The 23,202-nt window shown below is 39.6% G+C and overlaps 1 protein-coding gene across 1 annotated transcript in view; it reads right to left on the bottom strand.

Annotated features, from left to right (window-relative positions):
• Positions 1-23,202, bottom strand: part of LOC128786511 (sodium channel protein type 5 subunit alpha-like) — a 207,029-nt gene that overhangs the window by 153,146 nt on the left and 30,681 nt on the right. Inside the window, exons 2-6 of the mRNA XM_053939812.1 lie at positions 16,197-16,515; positions 14,380-14,498; positions 9,035-9,124; positions 5,406-5,534; positions 524-615 (exon numbers count right to left, since the gene is read on the bottom strand). Coding sequence (XP_053795787.1) covers positions 524-615; positions 5,406-5,534; positions 9,035-9,124; positions 14,380-14,498; positions 16,197-16,463 — 697 coding nt within the window. The 5' untranslated portion in view covers positions 16,464-16,515. The remainder of the gene's footprint in view (positions 1-523; positions 616-5,405; positions 5,535-9,034; positions 9,125-14,379; positions 14,499-16,196; positions 16,516-23,202) is intronic.

Genomic DNA, 23,202 nt, shown 5'->3' with positions numbered 1-23,202 from the left:
TTTCCAATCTCTTCAAGGCCCAAAATTTCAGCAGTGTTTCTATCACATGCAAATGGATAAACACCATGACAAATTAGGCTATCTGTGCCTGCAGTCTTGAAACCTCAGCTCATAGCACAGATTTAGATTCCTCTATCGATGTGCTCTTAAACATGAATATGCATTTTGAGGTCATTAACCTTCCATTTCTAAAAATCAATATCCAAAGGTTTTAAAAGATTTTCATTGCCATCCTCATAGGGTTCACAGATGAGCACTTTCTGTATGTGACTCACGAGCCACTGTTCTTACTGCAGCACTTGTGAGCTCTGCAGTTTTGGAGGCACTCTTATTCCTCCTGCCCACAAAAACCATTTTGGAAAAACGTGTAAGAAAAAGTGTATTCTATTGACAGGTCACATTCCCTACATTCCTCCATTTCCTGATCAGTATCTATGGTTAAGTCTTCTGTAATTACAGTGTTTGCTACTGGAAATGGCATGTAGGCTTTAACTGTAGCCCGAGTGTTTAACCTGATTTTCACCTGAAATGACTGAGATTGTTTTCAGCGCCCGCAGTACTCTGAACGTTCGTAAGGCTGAGACATTGCCCAGGTCCACAAATTCAGTTATGTATCTGTAACAAGGGAAAGTCACACACAGACAATGACAAAACACCAGCCAAAAAAAAACAACAATCAAAGGGACAAAGAGAGACAGAGAAAGAATCACTTGTAGCTGAGAGCCAAAACGTAAGGATCAGGGCGTCTTACCTGGGATTACTGAAATAGTTTTTAAAGCTCTCAATACCCTGAAAGTCCGAAGAGGTGAAACACTGCCTACATTCACAAATTCTCCTACATACCTGTAGAATTAAGTCACAGTTATTTGGAATTATACAATAGAGTATGAGACTTGTCTGAATGTAGAAAGCATTCATACACAGTGGAGTGAACACAGCCAAATGAAAGGTGAATCCACTTTTCAGGCTGCTCTTTGATGCCATTTGCCTCAGGTTTTTATTAGTGCACATCATTTCAAATGCTACTTGAACTATTAAACTTTTCTATTAGGCATCCATCCTTTAAACCTACTGGGTGAACTCTGTTATTGTGTTGTTCAGCCATAAATACTTTAAAGATTTTACCATCATGTAGTTGAACAAAAAAAAAAAAAATTCTTTATATTATTGGAAATATTAAGAGTTATTTTGCTGCTTCAAATACTCTAGCAATTTTCACATAATAGCTTATGAAAACTACATATAGGACAACATAGCAAAATAGTTCGAACATTTCAACTGGGTTATTTAGTTTAAGATGCTGTATTTCTGTGGTAAAGCAAATTTTGGTTTCAAGAGATGCTTTAAATTGTATTTTGTTTTATATTTCAATTTCATGCCCTTTGGGTGTGGGAAGATGGAGTCTAAATGAATATAACTGCCATCCTATTAAAAACTCTTTATTATTAAAATACCAGTCCCAGCTGTTCCCTGCCATGCCTCTCTTGGTCATCCTGGAGACTCATCACATCCGAGCTAAATGCTCCCAGGAGGGAGCATTCCAGTCATGGAATGAGTTTCATTTAATCAGTGTTGTACAAAATTATTTCCTCCCAGTCAGTATGCAGAAAAACCATAGTCACCACTGTATTTTCGAAACAAAAGAGATCTTGGACCCTTGAATTTTACTTCTAAAATTCTACCAAATTTCATTCAACTGCTCTACTTCTTTGCGGCCTTTGTTTCTAAATGCTACAGAAAAAAACTCACCTGGTTATTTGAAAAAGCCTGCTTAAGTGGGCTTTGTCCAAAGGCCCCTGGGGAGGACAAAGCATCCTCTCCATATCTACTAATCCAGATTATAGCCTGGAAGAACAACATTGCTTCTCTTCATAATCTCCCAGGGGAGTCTGGGCAACAATTTACCTGTTTCCTCCCCATCTTTACCCTGTGCTTCTCTCCCAAATTCTTCTTCAGCATGAAAGGTAGAGGAAAAAAATATTCTGGGGAGAAGTACTAGGATGGGAATATGGTTTTGCCAACCAGAGATTTGTAAAAACACATTACAAATATGTGAACAAGCATATGAAGTTGATAATACTGCTGCTTGTAATAGTCAATTAGGATTTATTTTGATCATTTTTTCAGTGAAAATGCTGCTGACCAGCTCTTTTGTACCAGGGAGTGAGAAGTAACTGGAATTCCTATCCTGAATTTTCCCATTAGCCAGGGAATTCCTTATTGTCTTTAAGATTTTGACAGGGCACTTCCCAACCCAGAGCTACAGCTTCCTCTCCCTCACCTGTCCTGGAAAGAGGAACTCACTAGTCTGAGAGAGAGAGCTCTAAACAAGGGCAGTTTCATAATTTCCTTTGAACCCATCCTGACCCCAGAGAGAGTCACAAGCCATGGCTGTGTCTGCTGGCACAGGACAGGAGAAAAGCCCCAGAGACCTGCAGCACTTCCTTTTCTCCAATGTGCTATTTAAAACAACTCTCTGTGGCCCAATCTGCGCTGGTTCTGCCCAAAAGAGAAGACAAGAATCTATTTTGCAACAACTCTAAAGCAAATGATGGCCTTCCCACTGTAACACCATCAGTGAAATAATTGTATTTTCTGTTAGCTCAAAACCCTTGGTCCATCTGACTCTCATGGCCCCTTATTGGGCTCCTCCATTTTGAATTCCCAGCCCATCTTTGTTTGCAGATACAGAAATACCTCTGGCAGTACACAGGCTACGAGCAAAGACAACACCAGAGTTACCTGTGTGATCCATCTTACTTTAAATTACTTGCAAATTGGATTTGTATGAAGGCTAAATCATATCAGAATAGATTCCATTATCCAAGTCTCTGTACTATCTGCTGCTTGCATACTTGGGAAGGAGGTTTCATTGTACATATGAAGATCATATTGCAGCACTTTTAACTCTCTCACTGCTGCCCATGGGCTCAAGGAAACACTTTTCCATTTCTTTTTTTATTCCAGAATTCCATTTATTTTTCCATTCTTAAAGGCTTTGTATAATACGCCTTAAAGCAAGAAACAATAGGAATGGATTCTGGTTCTGAAGAGATAGTTTGGTATTAAGAAAATAGTTTGATATTAAGAAGTTTGATAGTTCACAGTTGTAGGTCCCCTGTTTTAGGGATGTTCTAAATAAGATTTGAAATATAATTTGGAAAGAAAATCAAGAGGTAGTTAAGAAAGAAAGCACAGAATCTCAAGCCTCTCATAAGAAAAGCTTTAAGGATTTGTCATGATCCTTGGGCTGGAGCACTGAGTGGCCATTCAAGTCTAGAAATAGAAAAGAAAAAAGAGGGGAAAACCCACAGCCTATGGGCCCCAAATCCTGGTTCCTACCAACATGGAGTGAATGATTCCCCTGTGGGTTACTGTCCACCTCAAGGTCTGAGCAAACATTCTCATCTTTCCTGCTCCCTAAATCCCAAAAATCCAGAGATGATGCAGAGACAATTTAAGGGGTATTCAGACCGTGTACCCCACTGACTGTTCAGACTTGAGTTTCAGTCTGAGATGTCTCCAGAGCTGGGGGTGATGCCTCAACCTCAGCCCAAGGTGACAAGATGAGGAAGAGTAGATTCATGATCAAAGCTGGAAGCTGTGGGTCCTCTTGTCCTTTTCTCTGCTCCTTTCTACCTTACTGTCAGAATCCTCCTTCCTTCTAGAAAAGTGAGAATCCATGCACAGAAATTCTCCATGTTGTGCTGAATTCTGAGACCTACAAATAAACTCACATCCTAACTCACAAACAGATGGATGATTATACCCTGCTTTTACCACCTGCCTGACGGACAGGAGACAGGAGAGCAGGATGGTGACTCCGTGTTTTTGTCCTGCCACTAAATGTTGCAGGAGAATTGCACTTAAGCGATGCTTGAGGAAAAGTTTAGCTGAGAAAAATACCCAGTATGTGCTGACCTCCAAAAGATTCTCCCCATCTGCACTGATTTGTTTTTTTAAAGGCTTATCATAGTGGCCAGATGTCAGTTCAGCCAAATCCATAGGAATGCAGCAACAGATACCAGGACCTGGCCTAGGGCTGGCTTAGATCCAAAGCCTACTGAAATAACTGGGAGTGATCCTGAGGAAGTTCACTTAGGTTTTACACACCTTCATGCTGTTCTACTGCTAAGAACCACAGAATTATAAAATATCTCAAGCTATGTGAAGGGACCCATAAGGATCAAGAGTGCAATTTCCTGCTCCTCACAGGACTGCCTAAAACTAAACCATATGACCAAGAGCATCATCCAGAGTCTCCTTGAATACTGGCCTTTATCTCTGCACCCTAATAGAGTTGTGCTTTCAACTTCAGTGTTTTAGCTAACTTTGGTTATATTTTTTCCTGATTTTGGTTCCATTCAAATTTCACAGCCCCTGGAGCTCAGCTCAGATGTTGGTGTTAACACACTTGAATCTCACCTAATGCTGTGAATTATGGAGTTTAAAGATGGCAGCAAGAACTAACCTAAACCCAGAACTGAATACAGGTATCATTAAGCAGAAAAAAAACCAAGGAAATCAGATCAGATCCTTCCTTATTTAGGAAGCTGAGCCTTTCAGACATCTATACCATCTTTCAGTTCAAGATGGCACTCATTCTTTGCACAATTTTTTGTCTTTTGTGACTATGAAGAAATCTATGAATTCTGTCTTAGCTGGAGTACTGACAGTGTCAGACCTCTGCCTTTGGCTAGAGCTTAGGCTGACCCTGAGTCCCCTGTGAGTGCTGGCTGACTGTTTCTCTACCCCTGTGTATTTTTAGCTGTCTGGATGTTGCAAATCCATCACCTTCTTCACAGCACCAGAACCCCACGTGTCCTCAATGAACTCTAACAACCTAGGCAGAAGCATACAGCTGAAGGGGAATATAATAGTGGGGGCCAAATTTCTATTTCCAAGATATACAACAAGTTTCAGAGGACTACAAATTAATTCTCTATAGTAAAATAGTAATTATTTTCCAGGTGAAAAGGGTTTGTGAAAAGAGGGACGTGAAAACAGCTCTGGTGATGTGATGGATAGATAGAGTATAAATAGGGATTTAAATACGTGGGTATTCAGTCACACTTACAACACTTTCTATTCAGGGGTCTGAAGCTTCCCAAAACTACATTAGATAGGCAGATATTATTACAGGTATTTTACAAATAGCTCTCTCTATGGAGCACAGAGAGAGTAAATAATTTCTCCAAAACTGTGTAGTGAATTCAGAGAACAGAACTGAGAATTCCTCTGACTTCTTCCTCTGAAACCACTGAGGATAAAAATCCTCCTTCCTAATACACTTCAGTCTTTTCTCATTTTTAGTAAAATTTGAGTGAAAAAAAAAATCCAGACAACCATTTAAAAAGTTCTATTGCATATAAATCTCTTGAAAAATATAAAGGAGTGCTACTTACGCCATAACAATAACACTGAAATCCAGCCAGTTCCATGGATCCCGAAGGAAGGTGAATTCTGTCATGCAAAATCCTCTCGCCAATATTTTTATCAATGACTCAAAAGTGTAAATGCCAGTGAAAGTGTACCTGGGGAACAGAGTGGCCAAGGAAGAAAAAGAATTAGCAAGCTGTAGACAACTGAAACTGCAGGGGCACAACTCTGGGGTTGCTCATGTGAGTCCCAGCTGCAGCGCTGGGCTGTGCATGAACAGCCTTGTGTGTGGACCAAGGAACAGGTAAGGAACAGCAAAATACTTGGGACAGTCTCAGAAGGAAGATAATTTCCAGCATGGGTTGTCCCCTGATGAATCCTCACTCATTAAGTCAAGCACAGACACCACGCTGCTAAGCTGGGCCATGGGGCTTCTGAACCTCTGCCATCTCCAGTGGGCAAAGAGTGGGTTAGGGAATCATGGAATGGTTTGGGTGGGAAGGGATCTTAAAAATCATCTCCTTCCAACCCCCCTGCCATGAGCAGGAAAACTTCTGCTAGACCACAATATCAGAGACCCATCCAACCTGGTCTTGAGCATTCCCAGGGATGGGAAGCCCACATCCTCTCTGGGCAACAGTATGCCACGTTCCTTGTCTTTGTGTTGTTCCCCTCATACCTCTCATCTCTTCCTGACCAAGACATTTTGGAGAGTAAAAAAATGTTTTTATCAGCTAGAAAGGGTAATTGTCCTGCAACTTTCCTTGTGTTTCACTATCCCTGGCAAATCTCACCAGCCTTAAGAATTAAACAACAAAATTCCCTCTCTGAAAAAGAATTGAAAAACTCCCACCTGACTACTGTATGTAGTAATTTTAACCTGCCTGACAGTAAAGGAGACACAAGTCAGTTTTTTATCCCCCAGTAAATTAAGTTATTACCAACAGCCTCTTGGCTGTTGGCTGTGACGATCTGGGCTAGAACATAGATCTTACCTTTCATAATAAAGATGACATTTGTAATAAAATTTAGCAAAATCTCTGTGGAGGACAGAATTGGCTCTGATTTATAACTCTCAGATCTGTACTCACCCAGGGCTCTACCTGCCATCAGAGACAGAGTTCAGGGCATACAGCAGCTCTTTTTTAATGTTGCTACCTGAGACACCTAGCCCAATGGACTGGGTATTCTAGGCCATATCTTAACAAAAGAAATAAATGTTTAGTGTCTACCATGGGCATTTCCTACCCCTTTTCTCCTAATGAAGATGTAGATCACACCAAAGCCTATTAAAAAACCTCAAACACCTCAAGTCCACTAAAACACAAATCTCATAAGTCATGGTGTGAAGGGCTGTCACTGGAAACACTGGCTTGTGTTTTCTATTCAGTGCCTAAACATCAATTGGTGCCATCACACATTAAAAAAAATTGTAACTGTTCAGATTCCTGTTTGGTAGAAAAAAAGTGTGAGCAATTGAAGGTGGCAATATAAGGAAGAACATTATGCATAAAATATATTTAGCTGTATTACACTGAACTGCAACTGGTCAAATACACAGATATCCTGCCCCCTGCCATCAAGTCACACTGTAGTGCTACTCACATGTTATAAAATCTCAGTGTGTTTCATCTTAAAATGGGGATTACCAGGAGAGTTTGGGTGCAGCAGTGGGCATTAAATGTGTCTCACAGCTCCTCTTTGACCATATACCTGAGCATTATCTGGTACCCAACTTTTTCACAGCTCCTATTTAGCTTTGCTCTGGTATTTCGAATATAGGTCACCCATGTGACAGTCTCTTTAAGCATGTGTATTTAGTAATAAACACAGAAAACACATGCAAAGAACTAAAAAAAAATACTTAACAGTACATAAGCTCATTAAAATGATAAAGCACTTGTATTTATTCTGCATGTCAGATGGGTTTAATTGATTGTATAATCATCATCTCATTCTAAATGGATGGGGTGAAGTCCTCCAGCAACTGAACAGCTTCTTTAACAATGAAAGTCAGGGTTCTTAAAAAAATTTAGTGGGGGGAAGTTGATTTTTTTTTTCAAAATGGTAAGGAAATGCTTTAAAGGAAGATCTAGGACAAATATTTGAACAAGGTTATTCTTCTATCCCCTGTGAGTCTCTGAAACAGCAGAACAAAATGGATTAAATGTATCTCTTCTCCAAATCCAATATTAATCAATTTGAATTACAGTTCATTGGGTTATTTTGCTCCTCCAAAGTACTTGACTTTGGTTTCATTCCATGCACTTGAGGAGGAAAAGCTGAGAGATATGAGGGGACAGAGGAGAAGAGGAAATGTGGAAGGATTCACTCCATGCCGCATGAGTCCATCTGCATTTCTGCTCTGTGTTTTCTGCATGATGCATTGATAAAACCATCCACATTCTCCTGCTTGCAAAAGACACAATATTATAATTTTTGGGTTTTTCCTCCAGAATGTTCGAATTTCCAGCTGTACACCAACTGACCAAATTTTGATGAGATGATCACGTGGATGGGATGTCCATGACTCAGCAGAAAACACCATGGCAATGGTTATGAAAGTTTTCAATAGGAGAAGGACAACATCAGGGGAAAGGACAGCCACAGACATACTTGAGGGTACCACACTATACATGAAACATCCTGGGATTAGGATGTTATTGTGATGGGATGAAATATTTGGATCATAATTGCTGCCTATAATTAGCAATTTATGGCCTAGAAGATGTGTCCTGCATGATTTTATGGAACCTAAATAAGGGCATTTTACTGTCTTTTCTTACAGCCCTGAGTAGACCAACCACCAGGCTATGAAGCAGCAGATGGCATTTATCATATGTCAGTCAAAAATAAAAAGTGTGTTCTGATTGGTTCAATGAGCCAAAATAATTGTTTAATGCACTGTAGGTTGATTAGCTTGTGCATCTGGTATCTGTTTCTAAAAGGAATATTTTTAAGCAACTTAAAGAAATGAAATGGGTTTTCATTTCACTGAAGCCCCTTAACCTCTTTTAAAATTAATTTAAAAACCCACAACAACAAAAAAATAACTCACTTCAAGCAGTGCCTTTGCTATTTTTCCTGAAGGCTTGTCAAGCTAAAAAGACAGGAATTCTCATAGAGGTGTTCCCAGATAATTTGATGTTCATAAAGTATTCCTGCCAATGATTACAGGGGAGCACTTCTCATGCTGTGCTCAGTCCAAAAAGAAATTTTTGGTTCCATTAAGTTTCAGATCAAGGATAGAGGTAAGTCAGTTCAGGAACTATTCTCTGAAATAATTCAACTTAAGCTCCATCAACCTATTCTGATGTGTCCAACTATCAAATCTCTTGCATGAGAACTGTGGAAGGCTGACAAGTTTCAAACAGGGTTGTCCTCAATATGTGATTTCATCCAGATGTAGCATAAAAGGTGCCTCTGGCAATAAGCATGAGATTCATGGACTAAAAATGTTTAGTTTGCTTACTAAGGGAGTTTTCACAGGCTGAAACAACTACCTGGAAAACCATTTTGTGAGGGCAGAGACCAAAGTCAGTACTACTGGAAAGAAATCAGACAACAACAAACAATGTGCAAATAAGAACACAACAAAAGGAAGGGGAAGGATGAGGTGAGGATGGGACAGCTGTAAAGCAGCAAGGATACTTACTCAACATATTTATTCCATGACGGAGTCTCTGATTGTGCCATGAACACACAATTAGTTAAAATAGTGCACATAATAAACATACTGAACAATGTAAATAGGCAAATTAAGGAAAACAACGTATTTGATACAAGATTTCATAAATTTTTGTCTTTTCACACAAGATGTGACAGCTCAATCACAATTTGCAAGTTGCTTCAAGAACTATAAGCATTTGTTTGCAGGTGCATAAGGAGATAAATAATTATATGAACATAGAAAAATGAGAGAACCTTCCATGCCTTTTTTTCTCTTTTCCTACATCTTTTAATCATTCTTTATAATGATGTAAACAAATGCACTGACTCTGCAGTCCTTTGAAAGCACAATACCCCAAATTTACAGCTGTGTTGGTCAGATGACAATGTGCATAGGTGCACAACTTTGTATGAAAAGAGGGATTAGTCTCATTTAAGTATCCACAGAAAAACCTGTGTCTGCAAATTCCCACTTCATTTTTTATCCTGAAACATTTCTCAGGCAGTAGGGGAAAGTTACAAATCTGGTCTTTTTAATCTTTTTAATGGGCTTGAGGTCTTGCTTTCAGTATAAAGTTTCACCAAAAGCAAGTATGAGTTTCAGAGTACTAATTTTAAGATTTGTTCTGCAAACCTGCTGGGAAAAGAGGCCCAGCCTTGGTCTGCAGGGCTCTCTGTCTCTGCTGAGGGACCAGATTCCCTACTTGGAGGCTAAAACAAACTTCCCAAGTGCACAGTTCACACACTTTGCTGCTAAGCTGAAACCATAAACATAAAAAGCACCCTAAATCAAATTCCTGAAATTGAAAACATAATTCACTGGATGGCTCTCCTAAAAGCACATGCTGCTTTCTGTAAAAAAATTACAAAATATGATGGGATTCTCCTGCATCAATAACTGCATGCAACCAGGAAAATCTAACTACAGAAGATAAGGCAAACAGCCTACAACCCAGTCAACAGGCAGGGACCTTTCCCAGGGAATATAAATAAAACCCCAAAAAAATTATTTTGCCTTTTTTTGAAAAGAAAAAAAAAAATATGGTTTGGTTTGGGTTTTTTTTTTTCACCTCTGTAGTTGATTCTGTTTGTGTTATTTTTTGTCTGAGAACAGTGATTGAAGGATTTAGTTCCAAACCTACATCCTGAAATGTTTGCTTTAAATTTATCCTCTTGCAGAGCCAAAGTCTCTGCTGAATACAGAGTGGAACGTTTTCCAATGGGCCACATAAGCAACTGCAAGGTTAAATTGGCAGTAACCAACCTGCAGATTCCCCAGGGCCATCCCAGAAGGCAGTAATTGAACTCACAGGGACTGCTCATCTCACAAACATCTTCCACTTCTGGGCCAACACCTCCTACTGAAGGACTGGGAAGGATGTCTGATACCCGCTCAAATTTGCTCAAATCAGCTTCAGATATATTTCTGTAAGTTTTGTCATTCTTGTTAACATAATTATTAAGTTCCAGCTGGCCTAGAAAACACTGGATTACGTTTTCAACTCCAGTGAAATGCTGTGGATGAAGCCCAGGAAACCAGAGAGCTATCTTCAGACCATGTCAAACAAATAGCATACTTCAATTCCAAGCAAATAAACTCCTGTGTTGGAATTTAGAATCACTGGTTTGATCTCTACATGCCTGTTTCTTTGTGATATAAACTGAATCTAACAGCTTTCCCAAATGCTCACTTATGGGCAGGTGTTGTCACCTCCTTATTCAAGCACGAAAGAGAACAAACCAGAGAACACAGGTTAAAAATATTAAGGGTCAGCTCTGGGACAACAAACACACTACAAATTCAATCTGGGTTTCATGACCAAGCTGAAAACTACAAAGAACATAAAAGAATGAAACAATTCAGCTGGTTATGCACCAAAGTTAGTGGTCTGTGTTAAATTAGAAAGAGAAAACAGAAATCCCCACAGAATGAAAATTAGCATTCCTACCTGAAATCGAATGCAATTGTTTGCATTAGAAAAAGCCCATGATGATGATCTACTCAGAAAGGACAAAGCAAAGAAGATAAAACTGAGATAAGCTGTATTAGCAGCATTGTCCATTCCCTATCTTAGAACAGCTATTAAATCAAATTTTCCAAAGCCTACAAACTAAATATACTAAGCTACTCATCAAGATCCTTTCTGCAATAAATTAAACCTATTATTTCCAATTTGAGGTTACAGAATAGCCTTTGCACAAACCGATTCTAAAATTTATAAATTTTATCTCCTAGCACAAAGATATCGAGTCCAACGCAGCATACTTCTATTCTAGACTTCATTATGATGGATAATTGTTAATTAGCAGACTGAATACTAGAGGCTCTTCAGGTGATCATTGCCAAATTACACATAATATGTGCAAGCAAAGGTTAGTCCCAATGAATAGAATGTATAATTGGTGCTTCACAAGATCTCATTTTGCCTTATGGAAAGTGTGCAAAATAAGATGAGAGGAAAGCTGCAAGCAGAAAATATGAACTAAGATTGGAACTTCTGTAAGAAGATTATTTTTCTTTTTCTGATGCACCAGAATCCACAATTCTAGCACCAAGGAAGGTGATTTTTTGCCAAACCTCCAGCCTGGATCAGCGGCAAAGTGAGAAAAAGTAGCTATAAAACCTAGAAAAACTAGAAATTACAATTGCTACAGATTCTATACAGGCTAGCAAACTGCTCAGAGAAACTAAGGACACCACAGAATGGTCCTTGGCTTGCAGGCAAGAAGAACTAAGGGGAGTCTTTTAAAGACAAGGCATCAAAGAAATGTTGCCAGTGATTTCATCTCATTAAAAGGTGAAGATAATTAATAAAAATGTTAATAACAGCTAATAATGATGCAGAATAAAAAAAGTGTTCATCCCATTGGGGCTACAATCCTGCACTCCCCATGTGCTCTGGGACAGGAGTGGAGCAGGGCCACCTTCTGGGCAGCCATGTGGGCCCTGGACCATCCATGAGGCTTCACAGATTCTGAATAAGAGGAGAAATACCTAGAAGGGGTTTAAAGATACATTATATATTTGTAATAAACAATACTAGGAGGCTGTGGAAGGTTTTCCCCTTGGAAGGGTGTACTTTTGAAAGACTGGAATTCTCAGTCTTGGCTAGATGAGCAGTGAACACATAGCATCTATCCTGCCAGACATCTCAGAGGAAGAACTCCACATACAGCTACTTAACCAAGAAATGTGACCCCCCACAGCTTCTTTATATTTTACTCTGTCCTCTCTATTCTGTTCCACTGTTGGCCTTCATGGTGCACTCAATGGCTGGAAATTGAAATATGGCATCCACTAAAGAAGCTGCTACAGATATTTACGTGACAGGGCACCATTTGCTAATGCTCCTTTCAGGCTTTTGCCCTGGGGAAAATAAAGATTGCTTGATTACAGTCACGCAAGAGGATAGATCTGGTTCCCAGGTCCATGTCTGTGATATTATCTGCTTGAGTACCTGCGGGTTCGGGCTCCTTTCTGCCTGGAATATTGACTGCCTGCTCAGCCACTTGGCCTTTGTATTTCAGGTTGATACAAAAGGTCTTTATTGACAGAAAACAAATCAGTGCCTAATGCAGGATCTTTGTTGCCTCACTGGGACTGGAGTTGTTGCCTCCTGCCTGTGCCTGCCAAAGATTGAGCTGTGGGATCTCTGGACATTATCAACACAAGGTGATAATTTCTCTCTTTCTGGAGCTAAACTTATGCTTGCATTGAGACCTGCCACTCCCAAAATCTTACACTCCTTATCTGACCATGTTTCCCGACAGATATTTTAAATGCTCTCCTCTGTGGTCTTTATCCTTGGAAGTAATGTGGTCAGGATTTCTTGCTTATTTATCTTCTGTTCAGCTGCTACCAAGGGCATGTAGCTCCTGTGCTACACATTCCTGTGACCTCTTGACTTCACCAGACAATGTAGAAAAAAGGGAGGAAAAGACAGAACAAACCTCCAAAGCTGGAGGCAATATTCTCAATTTCTTTCTAAGAAGCTCAGTTTTCAGATTCTTCCCTTAGCCATACCTGGGCAAATGCATTGACCTTGATTAACTTCAGCAAGGCTGTGCTGAGGTAACTGTGCCTAAAAAACTTGGTTGGGCTCTAGGTATGCAGCAGCATGTGCTGCATTGTGTGCACACATAATCTGATCCACCAGCTCATCTCTCTGCAGAATTCTATAGTGTATTCTTAGTAACCATAATAATATCTTGGCTGATAACACATATTCATTTTTGCATAGAATTATTACAATCAGAAGCTCCACCTGTTTTTCCTTTTGATGGAATATCTATAGTATCACCTTTTTTTTTTTTTTCCTCCTCTCTGTGTGGAGTGGGAATCTAATTTATTTCCTTATTTGTTTTCCCTGAAATTTGATAATTAACCAATGTTTCTAAGATGCTACCTACTTAATATTTATTCATTCTCTGTGATGGACATGAGCATTGCAGATGAGGGATTTCCATCACTAAAACATCACAGAATGATCAGAGCAGCATGGGAAGTCTTTGAATTATCACTGCCTGGTCTGCCATGTGCACCCTAGAGAAAGCAGCCAAGTAATGAAAAAAGGTGTGTTTTCAGTAATGTTCACACAAAGCTGAACATTTGGGTCAGTTTGGCCTTCCAGAGAGATGGGACTATGTCAGAATATAATGTTTCTGGGGTTGTGTGAAAAAACCAAGCCAAAACCAACCACTGCAGTGTGTCTTGCATGACTTCAGAACCAGAGCTACAGGAAATCAGGCACTGCCCTTCCATTGGAAGGTCCAGCAGGACAGCCTGTGCTTTTTTTCTTTGTTGGATAACATATCCAAATAAACAAACTAGAAAAGAATCAACAAGACAATTTTTGAAATATTCTGTTTCAGGAAAAAAAAAAAAAGTTCTGATCTGAAGCAGTTCAAAATTAAATCGTGTCTGCAGACAGTATCACAGAGTTTTACCTCTGGGAGGGATTGCTGAAGTGCTTGGAATCTCCACAGTGCAGATTTCCCCTGGTAGCCTTCCTTTCTGAGGTACTACACCCACTTTCCCTTCAGTAAAGATGACCAGTCCCTTCCCATCTTTTAATCCTGATTAAACTCCCCAGACTCTCCACTGCCATTCACATTATCTGATGCCAGCAGTAAGATACAGTCATTTTTATAGCTCACATAACAATATAAAATGAAACAAACCGAAAATCCAAGTGCATTTCTGCTTGTGCAGGCAAATTCAGCCAAAAGATTTAAAACAGCTTAATGAAATAAAATGGTTTCTGACTTCCATCCATCTGTGTTTAAAACCCATATAAAATACATGAGGAGGAAAATCAACAGAAAGGATATGAATGTACCAAAATTTTAATTGCTGCTCTTCTGATTGGATGGAAAGGACTAAGTATATACAAGGCAGGAGTGGCACTAAATCGAAAGATTGTCTTCCCTTTGTTCAGTACTATAAATGTCTGGAAAACAAAACAGGAAATGAGAACATTCAGTATTTGCATTTATGCTCAGCTTTTCCAGCCCACATCCCACTGGGAAACTCCTGCCAGCATCCCATACTTTTCCCCCCTCCCAAGACCCCCAAAATCCTTCTCTCTTGGTGAAAAGTTTTGTTCAAGGCTTTCCCTACAGAACTGACTGTCCTGTTGTAATATCCCAAGTATTTTTTTCTTTCTGCAATCCTTAGGGGGTCCTGTGCCATCACCTCCACCATGGGGCTGGGAAGAGAGCAGAATCACCTTTAAAAATAAAAAATTACCTGGAGAGGAAAATGTGGTGGAAGAAATTATGTTATGCTCTTCTTCCCAGGTGTTGCAGATCTCATTATGTTGTTGATTCAACTTCTCTACTTTGAACACTTTATTGCTCTCAATTTTGTCTCACCAAGTAAAAAGTTGTAGGAGGCACAGTTCCACACTAGGATCTGACCTTGGCACTGGAGCACTCTCATTGTGTTCAGATTAATATGGCCAGAGAAAACAATTCTCTGAGCTATCTTAAACCCAAAACAAAAGTGAATTGGATGCTGACCCAAATTGTAGAGCTCTGAAGATGCCCCACCAGGCACTGAGGAACTAATATTCACTCAGAGACAGAATTGAGACACGCAATATATAAAATCTAAGCAGTTCACACACCTTGAGTCTAAAGACTTCATGGCACTAAAATTGCAAATCTATATCCTGTTGCTTATGCCCAGGGATAGCTGGCAAATTAAAAGGTAATTTAATTCTGGCCCTTCCAGGTAAGTAATCTGTTTGTCTTTATCTATTTAACTTTTATTCTGCAGCTCTAGCACCTACCTCTACACTGTTTTAATAGAAGTACCATTATGGTCATATTAATGCATTGTTTACAGGAAATAGCATAGGAACAAAATCAGTAACAGCAGTACCTGAAAAAACTGGAAGCTGCCTAAAAATACAAAGGGTTTCCAAGCTTTATTTTGTCCTCTGGTTTGTGAAATGCTTGGAAAGGGGAATGAACTGTAGTAAGCAACCAGCCCAGCTCTGCTGTCAACAGCCTTTTGACAGAAGCTGTTTGCACCGCTGTGGCTTTGGTCCAGCCTGCACGTGATCCCTCATCAGGTGATGCTCACTTTGGGACAAAGTTCACCATTCTGCAAAGTGCCAGCACTGCACATGCTGCTCACACCTCCCTTCTGCTCTATTTTGGTCATCTTAAATGGAGTTTTGCTCTTCCTCAGCAGGAACAGAACTGCTGCTCTCCAGGAACGGTTGTGAAGGTGCCTCCTGCTCTTGTGCAGAGTGCTTGCACAAGGCTCAAGTCACCCAGAAGCCCTTAACATTAAGGGGCTTAAGTGATAAACAACAGACCTGTGAAGTCACAGCTCATGCAGAAGGCAAGATAGGGCAGATAAAACCTCTGGCTTAAATTAACTCAGCTACTGCTTTGCTCGTTTCCGATATTGTATATTCATTCTCAGGGTTATCTGAAAACACGCAATTTATAAAAATATGCTTTTTATCCCTCTTTGCCTTCCTGCTTAGATGTTTTCTGGGAGACCTGCTCATGCCAACATTCTGATCCTTAATCTGGGAAAGAAGTATTTTTACTTTTTGTAGAAAGATAACAAGCAGAGCACTCATAGAAGAGGTCATGCTTTAGCAAAGGCAGAGGAGCAGGTTGGTGCTCACCTTACGATCATTGTAGAAAGGGTCGATGTCCTCCAAGGGCTCCCCAATGAGCTCTGGAGAAACAGTCCCATAGATATCAGGCAGCTTCTTGCAAGCTTGCAAGTCAAACTGAGGCTGAGGTTTCTCTTCCTCGCCCAGCTGCTCTCTGTATTCCTGCTTGGCATTCCTGGCGAGCTTCTCTGCGATTCGCTTCTCGATGGCAGCCAAGGACTCGGGCGTGAACCGGTGGAAGCTGTTAGTACCCGGTGGTAACAAGAAGTCAGCCATCTTTTCATCCTGCTTTGTCTTTACTGGTCTTTACTCCTAGTAGTGGAAACAGCTGAAATAAAAGAAGTTATCAAAAGTTAGCAGTGTGAGGAAAAGAACAAAGCCAGCAGAATAAAAAAACCCCACCAAACTCAACCCCCAAGTATCTTGTTATATCTTATCAGGAAGCTCTTCATCTGTTTTTGTGTGGTTAATAGAACATCAAGGAAAACAAAAATGACTGAAATCGTAATTTCAATAAGAAATCACACATGATCAAATCTAAACAGACTTTATAGATAGACTGTGGAATATTCTTCAATTCTACAGTCATTTGGGATCCTAAGTCCAAACTAAGAAGTAACTTAGATTCACACAAGCTTAAATTTCATTGAAAGCCACAGAGATTCAGATTCCTAACTCATTTTTGAAAATGCAGCTCTGGGAGTGGATGAACAATGTTCCTAAGATGACTGCAAGGCAGACTGAAATCAGCCGATGTCTGGCCGCATGATGCAAAATCTAAAAATGCCCCAGCTGTTCTATTCCAAATTTAAAGAGCGAAGGGTCAAGTTTAGATTTTTAAATCCCATTAAAAAAATCTTCATAATCTCTGTCTTAGGCTTCTGTAATATAATTTTAATTTTCCTTTGGGATAGGAAATACCATCTTCAAGATATCTCCTCAGGACTTTTGAGCATTTTCTTTTCCTCCACACCCTGAAATCTGAAGGATGATAGAAGCTCAAATGTGCCTGGAAAAGCTCTGGGACCTCCATGAAAGCACACAAAGCTTCCAAGATGCCGAACAGCCACTGCTGCCAGTTTGTCATATCTGAAAACCAGGCTCCTTTCATCCAAGACCAATTTGAATATCCAGGAGTTGGACTCGATGATCCTTGTGCTTTCCAGCTCAAGACATTCTTTTACTCTATGATTCTAAGCCAAACCTGTAAAGTTTGAACATCTTGTCCTGATGGTACTTCAATGTTAACACTTCCAGTCTCTGCTTGAATGAAAACAAGTAAGAATTGTCCCATCTCTTCAATTTACATGAATAAAACCAAGCGTGAAAAGCACAGCCGAACAAAAAGCCTTCTTGTATCTGCACTAAACAACACGGATAACTGTGAAAATTAATGTAAAACTACAGTTTGAAAAAGGATGAAGCTTATCCCTGTTCTAGCAGCCTGCACAAATCCATCCACTGAAGCCGCATTTTGCAATTTAAAGTCACTTTAGAGGCATGTTTTTCCAGCGAGAGAAGCCCTCACTCCGCAACAATTAAAACTCATTTCACAGAAGAAACACAGACCTTGTATTTTTGCCACCACCAGGCCATTCATACGCAATCAGAATACACTCTGGTGACAAACAAAATAGTAGATTTTGAGGTGGGCTACCCTATTTCATTCAGCAACGCGTGCAGGATCCCTCTCTTTGTTCAGCCACAACGTTTGTTTTCTGCTTTCAGGTGGAATTTGTCTATTTACAATGGATAGTTCCAGATAGTTTGCGTCTATTAGGCTCTGTGATGACAGCATTTTTGTTAGCAAACAAGACTCTAACTGGACTCTGCATGACAAATAGCATATTTATTGACTCAATTTCTCTGAGTAAAGGAAGCTTTCAAATAACTACTGTCTCTCCTATTCTGACTTCATTTTAAAATGAATTCATTAAATTGTCATTGATCACAGTCTATCACACAGGAATGATTTACTGAAGCTTGTACATTATGCTCTGAATTACAGCTGGTTTGAACAAGCAGGGCTAACATGAATTATCCTTCCTGGAGTTTGGGGCATTCTTCTTTTGTTAGATTTATTCTCCTTTTACCTTTCCCCTCTCCCCTCTATGTCATTTTTTTTATCCCCTTCCTCCTGAAAAACAGGAAATTAGAAGCTTTCCCACAAGTCAAGTTTCCTACGCCCAACGCTTTGTGACTCAGCAAATAGAATTTCACTTTCACTACAAATGACATCAATACAGGTGGTCAGAGAATTCTCTGAGATTTTTTTTTTTGTCCTTTCCATTTTTGTTGCTCCAGAATAAAAACTGCCACAGTGCTGAAGGGGGACAACAAAAGCCAGTGGCTGATCAGGACTGCTGGAAGGGCAGAGAGGAGGTCTCTAAACTGGAGATGAGAACATTGTTAGGTTGAGGTCCAGATGATCATGAGCTCTGTCAAGGCAGTGAATGGGGAATGACTGTTTGCTTTTTCTAATAATATGAGAACAAAGAAACTTCGAATGAAGTCACAGAGCAGAGGCAAAAGGTCCATAAATGATTTGAAACACAAGTTGCTGCCTCTGACTCAGGAACCTGGGTGCAAGCAAGGAAAGCTACTTATGCTTGTCCTGTGTTAAGACTCTTCCCAGTCTAAAGAAACCTAAATGTGTGCTTTGTCCACACAGTCTCAGACTTCCTTAAAGACTTCCAAGAGAAGTCATTCTGGCAACAGAACTACTCAATTTTTTTTCCTCAAAAGAGAAACAAACGGATAGGGGATGGTGAGGGAGATAAAATAGCCCAAAAAACCTAATTGGCATTAGAAGTTTTAACTATTTTTTTCTAAAGGCAATTATTTTTGCTTAAAGCTCTCTCTCATTAGAAAATTGAATCAAATTCAAACTGGTCAAAACCAGATCTTTTCAGTTTTATCTACAATTTCCAGAAAGGTAGCTGCCTAGAAAGAGCTGGAAAATCCTACACAAACTTCATTAGAGTTTTTGCTAGTCGTCTATTTAATTTTTCTTTCTAAAAAAAGTACATTTCAGCATCTTTACAATTGAAAATTTGTGACATGTTTTGTCTTCATATTGTATATAAGCTAAACTTCCACATTTTAATATATATATATATTTAGCACAATTCTTTTTCAATTTCATATGCTTTCAGGAAATGGACAAGATAATTTCATGGGTCCTTTCTATGTCTAATTTCTTTTAATCTGTGAATTGCAAACATTTCTACAAATAGCCTGGGTTAGCCCACATGTTTCTTGAAAGGGTAAGAAAGCACCACAAGTTAAAAAGGGAAATCATCAATGACTGAATCAAAGAGCTGGAATGCCATTTCTTAAGAGATAATAGCTGTTGTGACTCACGTGTTTACAATATGAGCCTGGATTTTTCCATTCCTCACAGGCATATTTTTGAAGTACAAGGCTTCAAACACATTGTTTCTGTGATATCACCTCACACAGAATGAAAATTTCCCTCTTGCTTGGTCAGTTAGCATCGCTTGTTGCTGATAAAATGGTTGTGTAAACAAAATGTGCATATGAAAATAAAGCCCCAAGAAGAATTCTTTCTTTGGTGTGGCAAGAAGTGAGAGCAAACAAATTAGGCATTGCTAGCACTTGTATTTATTCAGAAAGATAAATACTGTTTTCCATTGCAGTTTTAACCTTACTGTCATGGGCTTCAGGCACTCCAAAATGGCTTTCAGGTTCTCAGAACATCACCTGCATGCCCTGCAAGTCCCTCTGTTGTATCAGGGACTCATGAGCTTATATTTCAGGCCCTTGGCAATGGTAATAAAGGAACCAAACTGGAAGATCAAGGCTGTGAAAGTGTCACAGGCTAAAGGCATCAGACATGCTTATCTTGAGCAGGACTGTCCTCATCTGCTGATTTCTGCGATGCCACTCAGGAAGCGACTGCAGACCAGGGGCTGGGGAGAGGGATGTTTGCACTGCAGTTCTGCTTGTCCAAACTCTTACAAAATACTAATCCCAGAGCCCTAAATTCTCCTTTTGTTGAAGAAATGTTTGTGATTAAATAAAGATTTTGTGTTCCTAACTGCTGTGGTAACAAGAACAGTCATGTGGATGGGGTTTTTTTTCAATGTCTGAGGCTACATGGAGCACAGTCATCTTTTCCCCCCACACACTCCTTTTCCGTGTAATCTCTTTGGCATTTTTCTTTGACCTGCAGAGCACAGCAAAACATGAGAATTGTAGGCTAGGGAAATAAAGAACAGAGCAATGACACATCTAATTTAATGTCACTGGTCTAGATTAATAAATTCATATGCATAAATTTACACATGAACACAAACACCTAATAAGATTTAAAAAGAGTACAAGTTGATATGGAATCCCATGGAAATTTTATTCCAGCCATGAAGTAATGGCTTCATGGAGTACTGTTTTTAACTCAGATCAAATAAAGACTTTTTGTAAAAAGATGAAGAAGCTAAAGGAGTCTAGGTAACTGAGACACACTTCATAATTTTTGTTTGTTTTGACAACAAACAAATAAACAAATAAATAAACAACCTTTTGATACTTAATCCACTTATTCTTATACAGTTCACATTTTACAGTGAGTAGGTATCATGGGAAATTCTCTTTTAACTGAAAAATTTCAGTTGCTGTTAGAACACACTTTGAGGGTCTGTGTGCTCACGTTAAGACAGTCCTCAAAAATTTACACAGCACACTCATTACTTCTGCTTAAGTAGATATTTGGTTTGTTTCTTTTTTCTCCAACAGGCATAATTTTTTCAAGACCACAAACAATGCTTGTTTTTGCAGCACATGTTCTTAACACATATAATCAGCCACGTCTCCAGCTGCCATAAATCAGCACAGCTCTGCCCAAGGAAGTCACACCTGGGGAACTGATCTCTCAGGACCCAGAATATTTGGCTAGAAATGTTTCCTTTAAAAAGAGCACCTTCACACCAGAGCATGAACACCAGATAGTGTGTAATTGAGGTATTAAACTAATGGCCTAGAAGGTAACCAAGCTTGCAGGGAACTGGAAAACTCTGAGCTTTTTGCACCCTGTGAAGGTAATCTGCAAATGCTTGTTCATCCAGAAACATCTTGCTGGGTGAGCTCCAAGGTGAAGGTGCAAAAAGGGCTGCTGGAGAATCCAGTGCTTGGTGGGGACCAGGCAGGCTCCCATGGCTGGTCTGCAGGGGAAAACTATGGTATTCCACAAAAATCTGATAGAAATGGCTGAAATGCTTCGCTCTTGGAGCTCTCCTAGGCAAAGCCCAATTTTGAAACCTGTCCAAGCCGACACAGGAGGAGATGTGAGGCTGAGTTCCTCTTGCTGCCCGTGTCACAAGGCCAGCCTGCAGGTTGATATGACATTGCATAACACATTTCCCAAAACAAGACCTCTTGCTCACCATGGATGCTGACCAGGGGCAGAAATAAATATGTAAGAGAACTCATTGCATTCAGATTGTTGGGAAATAGCAAACCAAAACAGCACAAGATGTCCAAAACAAAACTTCAGAGTCTCTGACCCACAGGACTTTTGTCACAACCAGCTCTGCCTACGCAGAATCTTCTTTTAAATCCAGTTTAATGGGTTTTGCTGGCTGCTCACTCATCAGAATCATGGCATCCTGACATTGCCAATGACTTACTGAAAAAATAGAGTCCTCAGAAAGCCAACATGTGCTAAAGGAAATGAATTCAGAATATTTCATCCTGATATTGAAAGGGTATTTGGGGATCATAAATTTTTTTGCCAAGAATTAAATGCTGGCACTAAGTCTTCTCTTATGATAAAATAAATATTTTTAGTTAGCTAAAAATATTCTGCTTTCTTTGCAGGTGTCTTTATTTCAAATTACTCTGCAACCAAATGACATAAATAAGCAAGAGGGAAACAGCACATTATAGTTACCAATGCAGCTCTCTATATTTTGCTGAGAATTGTAATTCTTTGCACCCAATAGGTTTTCATGTCTATTTTAATTAACTAGAAATTGGCCTCAGAGTTATTTTACTATAAACTACACAGCCTTCAGATCCAGGGAAAGATTTCTCTGCTACTCTGAACCAACAGAGCTTGGAAAGAGCTACCAAGAAAGAGGGATGTTTTCAGCTCAGGATGCAGTGACTGGCTTTTGAACAAGAAATAAGAAATCTACAGGAAAACTCCATGTTGTGCCAAACATAATACACAGTGCTCACACCACTAGGTGCTTTGAATGCTCACATGAATAAAATATATCTAATCTGGTCCATTTTATTCACAGAGCGTTTTGTAAAGACATAAAGACGGATAAAGGAAGCTGTAAAACAGCTATTAAAATATATTCTGGTGCCATTATGGGATGGCTATGCCAGAGAAAGAAGGCAGCTTTAGGCTAGACAGCAAAATCTTGGCTGCATGCTTCTAGGGAAGAAGGAGCCACGTCTGGAAAGCTGTCTGATATATTACCACAGTTATAGGTAAGGCTTTCCTGATCCCCTCCCATCTGAGTTATGGAGACACATTTCATCAGCAGAAAACAAACAGACTCATAAAAGCCAATCATCAGAACTGACATGTTTACATTAAGAGAGATGGATGAAACTCTGTAAGCAAAGCCAGGGCCTCTTTCACAATGGTAGCACTGAATTAAGAGACAAACATGACATAACAACTAAACTTCATTTTTAATAGTGAATAAAGTTATTTAGGTTTTCCTTCTTTCAAGGGACAGCAAAAAAAAAAAAAAAAAAAGAGGCTGAGGTGAAGGGTCAAGAAAAAATTGGATGTGAAAGGCGGGGGGAGAGAGACTCAAACCATGATATGAGGTGAAACAGTAGATCCTGCAAGTCTGCAACAGCACTTCACTCCAAAATCACTTTCTTCACTAAACTCCACCCTGTCCATACACCTCCAACATAGCCAGCTTCCCATCCTTCTCTACCTCTATCCTTTTCTTATGCCTTAGCCAAGAAAATTCTCTCTTCCTCCCACCTACTTTATTCCAGGCAAACATAACTTTTTCATAAACCTGTC

Source organism: Vidua chalybeata, chromosome 1, assembly GCF_026979565.1.
Source record: "Vidua chalybeata isolate OUT-0048 chromosome 1, bVidCha1 merged haplotype, whole genome shotgun sequence".
Taxonomy (NCBI): Eukaryota; Metazoa; Chordata; class Aves; order Passeriformes; family Viduidae; genus Vidua; species Vidua chalybeata.
The sequence above is the reverse complement of the archived record's forward strand: the minus strand, read 5'-3'. Positions and strand labels throughout refer to the sequence as shown.